Source organism: Megachile rotundata, chromosome 10, assembly GCF_050947335.1.
Source record: "Megachile rotundata isolate GNS110a chromosome 10, iyMegRotu1, whole genome shotgun sequence".
Taxonomy (NCBI): Eukaryota; Metazoa; Arthropoda; class Insecta; order Hymenoptera; family Megachilidae; genus Megachile; species Megachile rotundata.
In genome coordinates, this window is record NC_134992.1 from 13284103 (window position 1) to 13299602 (window position 15500).

At 34.9% G+C, this 15500-nt stretch overlaps 1 protein-coding gene across 3 annotated transcripts; it reads right to left on the reverse strand.

Moving 5' to 3' along the window:
- Positions 1–14: 14 nt before the first annotated feature.
- puf (ubiquitinyl hydrolase 1 puf) lies at positions 15–15138 on the reverse strand. Of its 3 annotated transcripts, XM_012289828.2 has the most exons (12): positions 14805–15118; positions 14260–14356; positions 13795–14140; positions 13422–13719; positions 12595–13338; positions 6534–12522; positions 5741–6458; positions 5491–5681; positions 5246–5423; positions 4996–5162; positions 4196–4866; positions 15–4126 (listed from the first exon to the last, which is right to left on the reverse strand). In XM_012289828.2, the coding sequence occupies exons 1-12, from the start codon at positions 14845–14847 to the stop codon at positions 3294–3296; spliced, it is 10275 nt and encodes a 3424-aa protein (XP_012145218.2). In that variant the 5' UTR covers positions 14848–15118; the 3' UTR covers positions 15–3293. The 3 variants fall into 3 exon arrangements, with proteins under 3 accessions (XP_012145218.2, XP_012145220.2, XP_012145221.2); XM_012289830.2 differs by lacking the exon at positions 15–4126 and having other exon boundaries at positions 4727–4866; positions 4996–5125; positions 14805–15133; XM_012289831.2 differs by lacking the exons at positions 15–4126; positions 4196–4866; positions 4996–5162; positions 5491–5681 and having other exon boundaries at positions 5285–5423; positions 14805–15138.
- Positions 15139–15500: the final 362 nt, after the last annotated feature.

The window sequence follows — 15500 nt, forward strand, 5'->3', positions numbered from 1 at the left end:
ATAATACAATAAAATTTAAAATGAAAAGACTTTATTTATCTTTGATCAAAAACTATACACCTTATAAGTATACAAATGAATACATAAACGTAAACACATGCTTGAGATACAAATCTGGCGAAGAAGTATTTATATTTTCGGAAATTTAATAGAGTGATGAAAGTAATATAGGGCGCTCGAAGTATTTATTACCTTTTTTTTATACAGTCTTAGCCACCTCCGAATTTAATTACTCGAAAGCACAAGCGCCCTATCACGCATTTTTTTTTTTATAAATATGGAGATTATTGAAACACGTTTCATAAGACAAAGGCATTCGTCACTTTTAATAATTAAAAAATAAATGTAAATGCTTTTCTCGCGCGTAGTCTTACGTGAACGTACATTCTTACGTTTTTTTGTTCTTCTACTTATTTTCAATTTTTTGGTTACCATATTACTTACGATTTCATCGAACTCAATAGATTATTTGACACAGAAAAGTTAAAAATATTTGATTTGGTGGAAAATTCATTATAATACGTGTGCGTGTACAGTACGCTTGTCATATTTGTATTTGTTGCAAACCAGCGAATAGATCTATCACTAATCACAGTATTTTCATCACAAATACATACGTCAAATATTAGAAATACAATTTGAAATATTACACGTTATTAATCATGTCGCACAGGATACTCACTTGGTTTTCTGTAAAATTAAACGTATTACGTTTTTTTCAACATTTGTTAACAAATGATGTTAATATAACATTAAGAAAATGAAATTCTTAATGGATAACATTAACACACTTGCAAACAACGATTTCGTTTCTTTTCGTCGTTAATACTTATCAAATTCACGTTACGAAAGTTAATTAACGGTTATAGTAGCCATCGACGATAGTTTTTAAAATCTATAGTTTTATCTTACAGTGCTCTCAAAAATCGCCACATTATATTCTACTATAAATTTCCTGTCACATTTAATTCTTTAACCTGTTCTTTTTTAAACATATATCTCGTAAGTAGCTAAAATCTTGTCCTAGACATGGTATTTAGTCAATTAATTAACGTTAAGATGTCAAGGAAACGGATAACTCGCACAAGAACACCATATAATTTTACTTTTAACATTCACTGCTTTCGCTTGTCAATCATTCGTTAATTCGTAACATCAGATCATAAAAATTTAAAACATACGTAATGATTCTTGAACCTTTAACGTGGACGAGTTATTACTTTAGTGCCATTGTCCGACAATAAGCTCAGTTATGACGAAAACATGTTTCTCGTTATTATGTACGTGTGCATTTACGCAGGTATTAAGCGTATACAAGAAATTACGACTTTATATTTAAAGGGTGTATTAAATTACGGAGTTTGGTAAAACAGTATTTCTATTATTAAAGGGAGAAATATTTCAAGAAAATTATTTCATCGGTTAATCAAAGCAGAATATTTTGACGTCTGTGATATACAGTCTCGTTATATGGCCCTGCACAGGGCTATAGCGAGTTTGTACACGAATTTAATACAAAGTAAGTACTATATTGAACTGACAAAATGTATTTCTTGAAACACCTGTGGTTTATTGCTGGGAACACTATTTTACTGAACAACTAGGCTGAAAAAACTTCTAGCTCGCGTTTTCTTCAATAAAAAAAAAAATTGTTAAATCACAAATGAAATTTTAATCATACTGATTTCCTTCTTACATATAAGAATTCGAAACTGTTCGGTAAATGACGATAAAGCACTTTGTTTACGAAACGAGTTAGTGAAACAAAAAGTAATGTATATATTCATATATACTTATCTTTCTTTCTTTAATAGCGCACGGTTACTATGTAATAATAATAAATACAATAAAGCAGTACACATAAATCAAACGCATACGTAACAAATTTATACAGATATGTTTTTCAGTTTTGTTCATTAAATGTTGCAAGAAAACTAGCTTTGAATAATTCTTCGATTGCTTTATGACGAATCTTCAAGAATTTCGCAACTGTTCATTTGTGATGTGAGATACTTATATTTTTCACTATTAAACAAAGAAAAAGAGCTTTTTACCAATCTAATAGTATGATTTTTTATTTTTAACGATTACGAATAAAAGTTTTATTATGATAGTACAGAAAGTAGTTAAAACTTCATTTGAACAGAAGTTAAATTTAAGCTGTACTTTCCTAGATTCTTTGAAAGATATGCGAGGTATAATTTCCGAAAAGAATTAAAAGCATAACACAATACATTTCCGATATTGAAGTTAAATCTATCGAAATTATTTACTTAAGAGAAGAAATAAATATCTTTCGTTTATGTATACAACAGATACGAGAGAATAATTTTACGCGTAAATTAGTTTGAAAAATATCGGATAGAAAATGTACGATAAAAAATTTGCACTCGTATATAACTTACATGATTAATTACTTGAAAACGTTAAAAATACGATGAAGAGTATATTACAATGATAAATTAATGAAATTTGTAGAGCAATACGTGAATAATATTTAAACATACACAGTTGACCAAAAAATACTATTATTTGATATTTTATGAAAGATTGAAAAAATCCTGTAGTACCCCTAAAAGTTGAAATAAGAATAGAAAAATAATTATAGTTTCAAGAAAGTTTTCACAATTGTATCTCTTAAACTATCTCAAGGCATTTTGCAATTCCTGTTACAGAATACTGGGCGGCTTATATTACTGTACACATAAAATGTACACAAACGTTGCCTGGAGATAGGTGATCTCACAGCACTAACGAACATTTATTACGTAAAATAAAAATTGTTCAATCCCAATGAATGATTTCTTTTTCCATATGTTAATATAACTTAAGTAAGTAAAGCTACCTTATTTACCTACATTTGGAAAATAAATTGCATTTGATTAGGGGTATGCGGATAATCTAATGTATCGAGTCGAGTCTGAAAAAGTCAGACGAGCTCGGACGTGAACTAGAGATCCAAATTGAACTTTGAATATAGCGAGATCTCGTCCCAGATTGTCAAACTTTCTCCGACTTCAACCGAAGTAATCGTCGAACTACTCGAATCCGTCCGAATTTACCCGATTCAATCCGAGGCCGGGTACCCACATATCCCTACATTTGATACATACACGGTAATATATGCATCCCTTTTTGTAGAACACAAACGCACTAAAATTTGTCCATCTAAATCTTGAATGTAGAACTGAATTTTCGTTCTGTTATTTTAAAGAACCACACAATTACACGTGAACTTAGTCCTGTAGTATGTGCTTCTACGATCAAAGCACCATTCAAAAACACGTACAGAATTAGTTACTTTTTGTTTGTAATTGCACAATAGTTTGCAGATCGATGATAGTCTTTTCCAACATTTCGAACCAAGAAACGTTAGTTAACGAACATCGTAATTGATTCGTACAATTGTTACTCGTCACGGTGTCGATCAGACTGGAGGATATCGTGGTGATACTGGTAGGAATATTTTCTGCTTGAATAGTATTTCTTGATATGGTTTTATCATCTCCAGAATCGGAAGAAGTCATATCATTCGTTTCGGTTTTATCTTTCTTCTCAACGTTGATCTCGGAAACATTTTTCTGTTCACTAATTTCTTTTATCGGTAAATGTAGTTCTTTGTCGGTTGTCTCGGTATCCTCGTTAACGGTGAATTTGCGTTTCTTCGTAGGAGCTTCTACTTCCTGTTGATTGGAATCTTTTACTTTAATGGCCCTAGTTCGAGATAGTAGCGTTTCTAAAGCTGGTAACAAACTACTTGGCGGTTTCAGTCTTGTACTACTACTATAGATAAGAGCCAACGCTCTTAAATCCCCGGTTAATCGGTGCGCAGACGCTTGAATATCTACAGCTTCCACCATTGCCACCATCGACTTAATTAAGTTATCGATAAGTAAACAAGTTTGCTCGGTTAATACGTGGTTAGCAAGTTTAGGAAAGAAAGTCTTAAAAAAGGCATGAATTGCTGGTATTCCTAATGAAGATCTTTCATCTAGTAACACAGCATCTACGTAATCCACCGTATAGGAAGAACAAAGAAGGGATGCAATATGTTTTCTGTCTATGTGTGTAGCAGCATGAACGTCTAACCATAATCTAGGGAACAAAGCTAAGTGCAATGGAACACCTGTAATTAAACGTTTTCATTATAAAGTATCATCACCTTTACACATGTTGAGTAATAAATGATCTTTACCTTCGAATCCTAACATAGCGCTCAAATTAACTAATGTATCAGTCATACAATCGTTATTGATTGCTAATCTGCACATTACATCAATGAGTTCATGATATGGTAAATAAAATTCAAGCAAAGCATTATCATATTCTGGATCTACTCCTTTCGATGCCTCCAGCTGCGAATGTGGCACTGCCATTTGAACCATCGGTCTGGCGGGTCGCGTAGGCATTTTTCCTGGAGGAGTAGATCTTCGTGGAAGATATGGACCAGGCGGAACAGCAGCATGAGACTCTTGAAGAGCTGCATGGCAGTGTGATAGCAATGGTGCTAAAATTAATATTGCTTCAGCAGGAACAAGCATCACGAGTTCCTTCAGAAGATCTATAGCAAGATTTCGCATATCTGGAGGATTATACGTATTTAATAACGTTGCCAATTTTCGTAAAATATCCGGCCATTCTTTGCAATTCGCTAATATGTTTCTTGCATCGGGTCCATCCCTGGCAGTTCTGATACATCGTACCAGTTCCACGATAATCGCTATTAATTCAGCTAAGTCCCCAGCAACGTGACACGCTGTTGCTTCATGATACATGATATGCAACATATGAAATGCTTCCAAAGCCATACTTAATCCTCCGTTATATACAACGTAGAGGCGATCATCGTCTGATTCGATAAGGATGCTATAAAATATTGATATATAAATAAATATATAAGTACATTCGAGTACAACGTTGCACTCGAATGTACATATTAACATTTGTTGTTAAATGGTATATAAAGAAATAGATGAAGATTTTATAAAGTATTACCGAAATGCAGAAATAAGTGTAGCCCAACAGGATCTCCCGTCTAGTCCTTGTAAGTACGATGATAACGTTCCTCTTCTAAATGATGCAATCTCAGCTTCCTCTTGTTCTGTTTGATCGGGATGTCTTGCAACTAATAATTGCATTAATTTAAATAATTCATCCACTGCCTGTAATAGACACGAGATATTTTACCCTTTTCTTAAATTAAAATTTAAAGAGTGGATGACCCATAAGTGAATTTAAATCTTACAGTCGAATACTGAGTAGGATGAGGTGTAATATTTTTGAATGCCCATTGAATATTTTGATGTGCAGCTAATTGTCTTGTAAAAGTACGTGATTGTTGACAGCAAAGTCGTAATAAGCCGTAGTAAGCGGGTAACATTACTCTATTAAATAATACTACATCCTGGTCCTCGTGATCAGCTCTGTAAAACAGATATGAATTTAAAAAGTTTTCTAACTAGTACCGGTACAAAAAGAACTGACACTTACAATATATAGTTAAATGCAATATTTTTAGTTATGTGTGGATTATGAAGTATGAGAGCAACATTTTCTGGACAATCAGAACAAACGTGATACCAAAACAGTAATACAGCTTGTTTATTATGATGCACTGGAATGCTAGGCTCAGAAAGTTTTGGATGAAAAAGTGTCCATAAATCATTCAGATATTGTCCAAACTGGAAACAAATATTTTATAGCGATGTTATTAAATTGTGACGCATAATGTCACACTTACCATTAATTTCTCTGTCTTGGACACAACACAATACGTGAGCAATGCAAAATAGGCAGTGAGTTTCATTGTACCATGAGTTTGTATATCGATATAATGTCTTGCGGGTTGTAATAATCTTAAAAGCGCTGTGTATATTTGATGTAAAATTAACGTGGCTTCCGATGATAGTTGTAGTTCTCTAGACGTATTGCATCCTAAACCTAATCTATGAGCACTGCGATAACCCTGTCTAAAATGAGTCGATGGAACCAGCGATACAAGGAGAAAAGCAGCTGCGGAGCGAACTCTTTGATTTGAATGTTCCAATAAAAAATGTTGTAGCCAGGTGTCTAATCCTTGTAACACCCAAGCATGTGCAAGCTTGCTTCTTGTCACAGCTAAAGCTAGCCATTCCAATGCACCATGTGGCGCAACTCTAGCTGCTTCCCATACTCTACCCAAAATTAATTGAGTCATACAAGGCAATCCACTTGGCCCTGAACTCTCCGTTAACAACGTTAGAAGTTTGAAAAATGGCTGGCATACATCGGTATGTTTTGTTATAGCTTGAAATATCATGGTAATAATATGTATAGCTAATCTATCGTTCCAGCGACATAAAGACTGTATCAAATTTCGTGTCTGATTGAGATTAATAACATCTCGTGTTTGTTGATACAAAAAAGGAAATCCTTTACCTCCTGCCACAGCACTGAGATCTGCTGGAGATAGTGCTAGTCTAAAACATTAAAAAAATACAATATGACATGTGTATTTATATGTTAGGTAGAACTGTAAAAAGTTGTATCGTTACCTATGATCAGGTCCCCTGCTACGTTCAACCAAAGTTGCTATCAAAGTTATCATTTTATCTAGAGAAGCAGGTCTCAACTTTTCTGTTGGCACGGCAACTATTTCCTCTTCTTCTTCTTCTTCGCTAACCGCATCAACGAATTCGTGTGTTTTATGTCCAAGATAGAAGTTCACCATAGTTGATATAGCTTGTACCCTTATTAAAAATAATGTTTCTTCCTCGCCCATTTTGCTAAATTCATATAAAAAACTGAAATATTCAGTAAGGTGTTTTAAATGTTGTTTCGCGTGTTCCATCAGGGACAAAAGCATTCTTACGAATCTTGTAACGCATGATCGCGTGCCGACAGTATTTATGTCGTTTTCTTCATCGCAAAGAAGATATAAAGGTGCTTGAGTAGCGCGCAATCGTTGTATCACATGAATGCATAGCCTTTGGAACATTTGTCTTACCATTTGATTAGGGCACTTGACTAGAATTTGAATTGGCCACCATGAATCTCCAGCCATCCTTTCAAGAAATCTAGCACATGCACCAGCTGAACCATTGAACTGTTTTGTTAATAATTCCACCCATTGTACCATAGTTGGTTTTTCTTTAGCGTGAATGAAGGTTTCCATAAAAAATGACGTTGAAAGGTCTGCTGACATCTCCGTTATGTCAGGCTGTACGGATAGCAATGTTTGTGGTATGTAACCACATATTTGCCACATAAATGTGAAGTATGTATGTTCAAATATGTTTTTATCTTGTAGAAAGTGCATATTGTCTTGCCATATCCAATCTTCCAGCTCCTTATTCAGCTCTAAAGGTGGTAGTTTGTTAGTATTTTTGTAAACTAATGAAGAACACTGTCGTCCATTGGGGCTAGAAACCGTAGCTTCCTCTTCCTTTGCTTGATCACCGAGATCAGCGCACCATTCATAAAAAAGCATATATGCAGAATTAGTTTTCTCAAAACTGAAATCCATGAATTTATCTGTAACAGAGTCATATGTCTTGCTAGTCATTTCTCCTCCAAAACATTCTGCTGCTATTTGATTGGGATCAAATGGTTTAACTTCAGCATCGTTGAATAAAAACCATTTATCTTTATTAGGAGAGGTACGATCTCTGATGAAACTGTAGTAGTGCCCACCATCTGCTGTACCAGTATGAACTGTTACACCAATTAAATCATACTGATAATGTTCCATTTCTCCTTCTTCATCATTACCCAACCCTGTTTGACAGTCACTTTCAGATTTTTTCTTTTCAGACGCTTTCTTCTCTTCCTGATAATGTTGTGGCATAAGTTTCTTCTCAACATATCCAGACATATCTAGCCTTAATGGAAAACTAAAATGGGTATTGACTTTTTCTTTTAGCATGGTTCCCATGTTAAACGTATATCTCATTGTGTTAAAACACAGTATGTGTGGTAATTTTTTAAAACATGCTCTCTTTTCTGCTCTTGCCTTTTTGCCACATTGTGAACACGTGTACATATTATCCCCTTCTAAAGTATCTTTAACTGTAACTTCATCTAAACTTTCATAAAGGTTCCTCATGTCAGCCACTTGACAGCGAACAGTATAAAATTCTTCAAGTGTTCTACTTACATGTTCACAATCTAATGACACAACATTATTAGATATCACACCACAGAATAATGTCTTTACCAAATTTTTCAAATCCGATGTCATCTCTTCCAATTTAGATACAAGGTCTATGAAAAACTCAGCCATATCCTTTTGTTCTCCAGTATTAAGAGGCTCGTGATTCATTGTGTACACACGACAAAAACTTCGAGGGTTATATGCTTTCCTTTCAGACTCTAAAAGATAGGCAAACATTCTTTGCAGTTCTCGTAAGGTCAGTTGATGCTTATTTGCCCGATTACAGTCAGCGCCTAATATAGAAACACGTGCTTGTGGCATCATGTACAAATGTTGCATACAGCTGGCCATGTAACAGGTGGCACCTAAATTTGTCAATCCCACATATCCACAATCGGAACGTCCATCTTCATGTGGCCAGTAATCCCATGGATACGGAGAATGGGGACCAGGTTTATGTTGAGCTAACAATTTTTCATGAAGAATCTTGTAATTGTCGGGAGCGGATTTTACAAGTTCAACTAAGAGATCAAAAGCTGCCGATCTGGAAACTTGACTTTTACATTTTGGAACATGTTTCGATCGGGGATTCGGCAATGCAAACAGAAAATCAAACACTTCGTGAAGTAGATTTTGCCCGATTTTTCCTTGTTTACAAGGTGGGTTATGCGTCATAATGTTGCAAGTGAGATTTAACAATCCAACTAAACCGTCGTCTTCCACTGTATTATGACGTGTTTCGAGATGTTCTCTGTTTAAAACAGAGTCAATTACTCTTATGGCTAGAGCTTCTAGATCTATCGTTACATTAGAATCATCTGAACCTTCTTTGATAGCTTCTTCTGGAAGGGAATCAACCAATCGACAAACCAACCAAAAGTAATCTCTGCAAGCAGGTCCATATGGTTCTTTTCCATCATCAAGCACTGGATGTAGGTGCAATGGTAAATCTGGTTTACGATGAGAAGGTTGCATTGCTTCTGCAATGACAAGATGTTCTAATAATGTGTTTAACATTGGTACAATCAAACTGGAACTATCAGAGTTGTCATCTTCAGATCCTGTAGTGCCCAAGCATAATCTGTACAATGCTGTACAAACTTCTCTTCTCACTGCAGGTTCTGGATCTTCCAATACTAATCTCCTTAACCAAGTCTTTCCAAAAGGTTGTGGAGATGAGAAAAGATACTGTCTGACTGTTTCATCGCTATGTACCCAACAAACTAGTAGAGCCATAGTATAGTGGATAACCTGGGATCTCCCAAAAAGTCCTGTTTTGTAATGATTTGGATCTCTAGGTAAAGATGCTTCGTTTAATATATTTGTTATTCGTGACATAACGGCTTCTACGTTCATCATTGAGAGCATCGCTTCGCTCAATTTAGGTACAAGCAATTTATCTGCTTTGCTTCGTTTCTTGTCTTCTTTAACGACACCTAAATAACACAGTTGTTTTAGCAAACTAGCAAGACAGTCCTGCTGCCACTCACTACCATCTCCCTGTTCCAAACATCCAGACATAAAGATATCGAACAAATGACGTAAACCCCCGTGTTGAACGAACAACGTAGACCAAGATACATCTTTTTCTTTGTCTTCGTGGTTATCGTCCGTGTCCCCTTCGTTCTCGTTAGTGGTTGTAGTGGGGTTCACAATGGAAGGTTGACTTGTTGTACTACGTCTACTTAGAGATTCCACTATATATAAAGAATACATCAATTTCTGAGGGCTAGCAGGGTCTAACAATTCCGGCAATGTAGCTTCTCCTAATTTTTGGAAACCTCTTAATAAAGTAGGACTAGTTGGTAACAAAGTTAATGTATCCCAAACTCTTCTTGAAAGTACTTGTGCCTTAGTATGTGGAATTTCTTGACCTCCTTTAACTACGGTTTTCATAGCACTCAATGTTCTCATCAGCGTAAATAACTGTTCAAAATATTGTGGTCGCAATAATAACAAGGTCGGTAAAGACTCTCGAGGTGGTGGTGGCAAAAGAGAGGGCGAATCCACATCTCGTTTATTACATCTACCTGTACCATTAGCTCGACTAGCGCCAGGAGAAATGAATACTAGTTGGCCATCCTTAAAACCCATTTCCTGCAGTGTTTTTTCATCGAAATCAATAGTTAATTCTTGACCTTGCGTAATCATTCTAATTGGCCCATCAGTTAAAAGTGACCCTAATACTGAGCTATTATTCTGACTTGAATTCGTAGTGGACGATGACTTTTCTTGATTATTTTGAGTATCATCCCACCACTTAGCAACTTCGGCTCTCAAGTCAGCAACGTAGTCAGTACTAAAAAGGGTGAAGCTTGTTTTTTCAGGAATTCCAGCAGGTTGTACGAATATTCTTAACTGCTGACCCTTCTCTGATGTATTCATAGCTACATGGCTACCAGCACCTCTACCTTCCAATATCCAGCGACGTAAATGATAGGCGTACCGCTTTCGAAAAGCTTCCAAATGTGTTCTCAATAATAACAAAGCTCTTTGTATGCAACGTAAACTAGCTTCCTCATTCGTTTCCAGATCGGCACTAGCTGCGGCGAGATGCGTCATACATTGTGAAACAAATTCTGCTTCTTGGGTTAATTGTCTGGACATATAATATCCGTTCAAATATTGTATAGCTGCCATGCTAACATCCGTGCTTTTAGCTTTCAAGGCAATTCTCCATAAGAAATCCATACCAACTGAATCCACATCTCTTAGAGGTCTATCCAAATGTTCAGCTGCTAAACGAGCCAAATTGCACAACTGTTGAAAAAGACTAAGACCAGTCATACTAATCGTTTCGGGTGGCAAACTTGGCAATTTACGCATACACAAGTGTTTAAGTGTATCCATTGCGAGAGCGTGTTGTTCCGTTGATTTTGCTTGACTGAGTAACCAACTGAACAGTTCATCGGCACAAGTTGGATCTTGCGATAAACATTGCCATAATATATCCACTTGTTCGAGACTTAAACGGAAACAATCAGGTGAACCCAGAGGTGAAAATATCGAGGATAAAAACTGTAATCGAACTTGTATTTCTGTTTGATGAGAATATAACCCATTTTTCGGCCCAGTATTAGTGTAGGTTTTTAGATTATTAAAAAAGTGTTTCATCATTCCACGTTCACGATCTGCCCACGTAGTTATTGTGTGCGCATCCATTGCACCAAATTGTTGAAAACTGGCGAATAATTTAGGCAATAATCTTAAAGATACGACCACAGAACGATTGGTAGCCAAGTTTTCTAAACAACCTTCTATGAATTTCATAGGTATTAACCGATCAACGTTGAAACAAAGAAGGTTACACAAAGCTTTCTCAGCTTCTAATGCTAAACCTTCTCCTAACTGACCAATTTTATCATCTTGCAACAAATCCCACAATAATGTATTTCCAGGTTTGCAAACAGTGTCCAAATTGAATTGTGAACTGACTCGTGTTACCGTCTGCCGAATACTTCTTACTTGTGGAGGACGACAAACGGATCGTCTGATCGTCATTGACGGATGAGAATGATGGGGATGATAAGCTTGCATTTGTATCGCTGTTAAATGACGTGCAGCTAATTGTGCTAGTTCTTCTTCGCAACCACTCTCTTCTCCATCAAAGTCTGCCATATTTTTTTCACTTTTGTTCGATATTCTACTGCTATACGAGTACGCTTCTTCATCTGATAGCATTTCATCTAAACCAGAAGGTAGAAACGTCGGGCCTGTAGCATGTACTAAACCGGCGAGCTCAGATATAACAGCACCAGGTCCGTCTGCTGCAGCGAGTACACCAGCTACATCGCTGTCATCTTCGTCGTGTGAGGTATCCGCAGAATCGGGAGCTCGATCCACATTGTGACCTACTAATGACATATATTTGTGTTTATTAGCTCTTCTTAAAATTGCAGCAGTTGTCGGGACTTGCTGATCACTTGAGTCTAAGGCCATCGCCTGTTGCTTAGCACGATCCAACGCGTCAACACCTTTTGGATCATCGATAGAAACTAATCCGCCACTATCCAAAGTACTATTTAAAACATCTTCGGCTCTATTTTTCATGTCCAACATTAAATCTTTAGTTTTTGTATTATTTTCTTGATTAACAATATCTTCCAATGTTTTATCCACAGTAGCTGATGAACGCTTTTGTGGCTTTTTCCTTTTCCGTAATACTTTTCTTTTTCTTTTCTCAACTGCAACGGTTTCTTCTGCATTTGATTTTTCTGTATCAGCTTCCACATCTGAGCCACTTTGTTTCTCTTTCATATCTTGTATACTACATGTAGAAATTTTCATTGATTCAACAAGGCATTCAGACTTATCCACTGTAGAATCTTCTGTTTCGTTTAATGTTGTTTGCACAACTGCTGTACCAATACCACCTTTTGCTTTGAAAGGACCTATTAATATTCAGGTTCTGATTATAGATGTTCAAAAGTAATAGAAAGGATATACTTTTCTATGTAACATACCTTCTCCATCACTACTATCACGTCTCGCTTGTTTTCTTGGTGAAGGTCCCTCTGATGGTGCAGGACTAGGTTCCTCTTCATCTTCATCTGGACTACTTCCATCTATACCACTAGGATCACTAGTACTGCTACCACCAATACCACTAGTACCTCTTAAAATGTCTCGATTTTTTATAGACAAACCTCTTGGATAACCTGATCCACCCGCTGTCCAAATAAACTTTATCAAGGCAGATGCCAGAAATAAACTTTGTTCTGTGTGGTCCTTTGGCTCTAATTTTCCTAATAAAGAGTACAAATGTAAAACTGGAGTAGGAGCCAAATGCTTTACTAAGGGTGCCAATAAATCATATACTGGGCGTCCACAGTGTTTTAATTGCGCAGCTTGCCACATAGTATCCATATCTGAACAAGTAATTCTGCCTTCCATAGCTAAGAAACTTAGTACAATGTGACTTTGTTTAATAACTTCTACGTGCAAATTTGGTCCAAATATATGAGCTATTATATTATTTTCAGTTAACCAAGCAGCCAGTGCATGGCCCACTTGTTCCACTTCAGCAACAGTTTCACTATTACAAAGTTCATTGAATGCAGTGATATGAGCATTTATCTGAGCTATTCCTGCTAGTCGCATAGTTAAAGTTGTACTAGTAAAATATTTAAACGCTAGATCCAATCCATCACGATCAAAACTTGGTAAAACAGCATCAATAGGATCTTTTACAGCACTCCACATAAAATCTAAATTTAATAAATTATTAATTTAAATACAAACAAAAATATACTTATGAAAATACTAACGTGATTTTCATTTTAATATTTACCTGCCATTGTTCTAACTGCTGGTGTGCGTAATTCTTTATCTCCTAAGCGACACATATATTTCATAACACGACTACGCAATGGTATAAAAAGCTGAATAACACTACCATAATTTAACCAAAGTTTTAAATTACAAATCACTGCAACCATGGAGTGTGCAAGGCTAACAGGTAATGTATTTTTCATATCAAAACAAGCAGACATTAAATTGAAGCCACCTTGATGACAAAAAATAGAAACTGCCCTAATTAAAGGAGCTGGTACTTCTGGATCATGAGGTTCACAATACCCTCCTTCATCCTTTAAAAAAATGAGAAGTAATGTACATATTTATCATTAAGTAAAGATACTTTCTATAATAAAATATGATATTACTTTTACTGGAGCTAATGGATTAATCGCACCACCATGTTTCATTGCAATATAAAGAGGGAAATTTAATAAAAATATTTTTGAAAGTAAATGAAATAATTTTTCTCTATCCTGCTGAGACCAGTTTTGTTTCATTTGTGTTTCTGTTTCTGTATAATCTGTATTCTCTGCCTTAGCTTCATCTGTCTTTTCTTCTTTTTCATCTTTGGATGATACTTTCCCAACATTCGTTTGTTGTCCATTTTGTTGTATAAGTTGTAATTGTTGTAATGAACACAATACAACACTTTGAGTCAGGCGTATAAACCGATCAAAATTTTTAATTTCACGATAACAGCACATACATTGTCTAAAAAAGTAAAGACAAAAATTCTTTCAGAGTAATAAATAAAGTGATTATATTAAATATCCTAATAGCTCTACTATAAATGTTTATTTTACATATATGAAATTAAAGTGGAATCAGACCTTTGTACCCATTGATTAACATAGTGTAGCGTTGTATCCATATCCGAAATACAAAGTATTGTCAATCCATCTTGTTCCTTTGATGATCTGTCATCATCTAAATGTAAATTATAGATAAGAAATTAAACAATAAATGGATAAACTTAACAAGATGTTTATAAATCATTTTTTCAGTTTCTAATTCATCTTAAAATGATTTGTCTACTTTAGTATGTCGTACAATTTTATTATTAAATACGACTTAAAAATGTAGCATACTTGTATACAATGTTAAGTTACATATCTAAATTTTAAAATACAATTCATGCATCAATTATTATGCCTTAAAATCATATAGAAGTAGCAAGGTTATGCAATACAATATTGAAAAACAAATCTGATAATCATAGTTGTATGTAAATACAAATTCGATGCTTCTTCTGCAACAAATTATTCTTAGATGGCATATATTAAATTATTATTTGATATTGCTAAAAATGAAAGTTTGCTACATGCAACGTAGTATAATAGGTTAACATGAAAGGTATTGTACACATTTTGCTTACAGGAGAGTAGAAGGTCGTGAAAGTCAACACACACATCGCACATGGTTTCCTCTCTTTAGCCTCTGAAAGGCTTTTAATCACGTTAAGTTCATCACTCAATTTTACCACCGTCCATTCAAAAAATTATTAATATTATTAAACATTTGTATTCTTGATTATCCTCAACAGTTGATTAATTCGTTAGTCACCATATTGCTTTTTTACGCAGCTGCGTTCACTTGCTGCTTACTTCAGATGATTAACAATACATATGCAATTTTTTTCTGAAGAATCCTTTGTCCCTATATAACTTAATTTAATGAACGAGACAAAATTTCTCGCTATTATTGCAGTCCACGAATATCCCTGTACAAATAATTTTATAAATATTTAAACTTTTAATTATAGATATAAATGTCATTATGACAGAAGACAGCTGATCGCCGCCATATTTTATTAAAACAATATGACATTTAAAATGCTTATGTTTAAAATTTTAAATGCTAAATGACGTAGAAAGTACAAAACTATTGTCAAAAAAATATTTAACTTTAACATTTTCGTTTCCACATTATATAAGCAAACTTATACTTCAATTTTATTATATTATACATCGTCTTCTTTTAGCTATTCACTTTATTATAAATGTACGTATTTATTTGTAGTAGTTAAATAAATATATCAATCATACTAACAATAATAATAACAACAAATACA

Bases quoted from the DNA above. Each gene is read 5' to 3' on its own strand.
- puf (XM_012289828.2), bottom strand. From the start codon at position 14,847: ATGTGCGATGTGTGTGTTGACTTTCACGACCTTCTACTCTCCT. The intron at 12,523-12,594 runs GTATGTTACATA...GAATATTAATAG, and splicing joins TGATAGTAGTGATGGAGAAG to GTCCTTTCAAAGCAAAAGGT. The intron at 6,459-6,533 runs GTAACGATACAA...TTAATGTTTTAG, and splicing joins AGCAGGGGACCTGATCATAG to ACTAGCACTATCTCCAGCAG.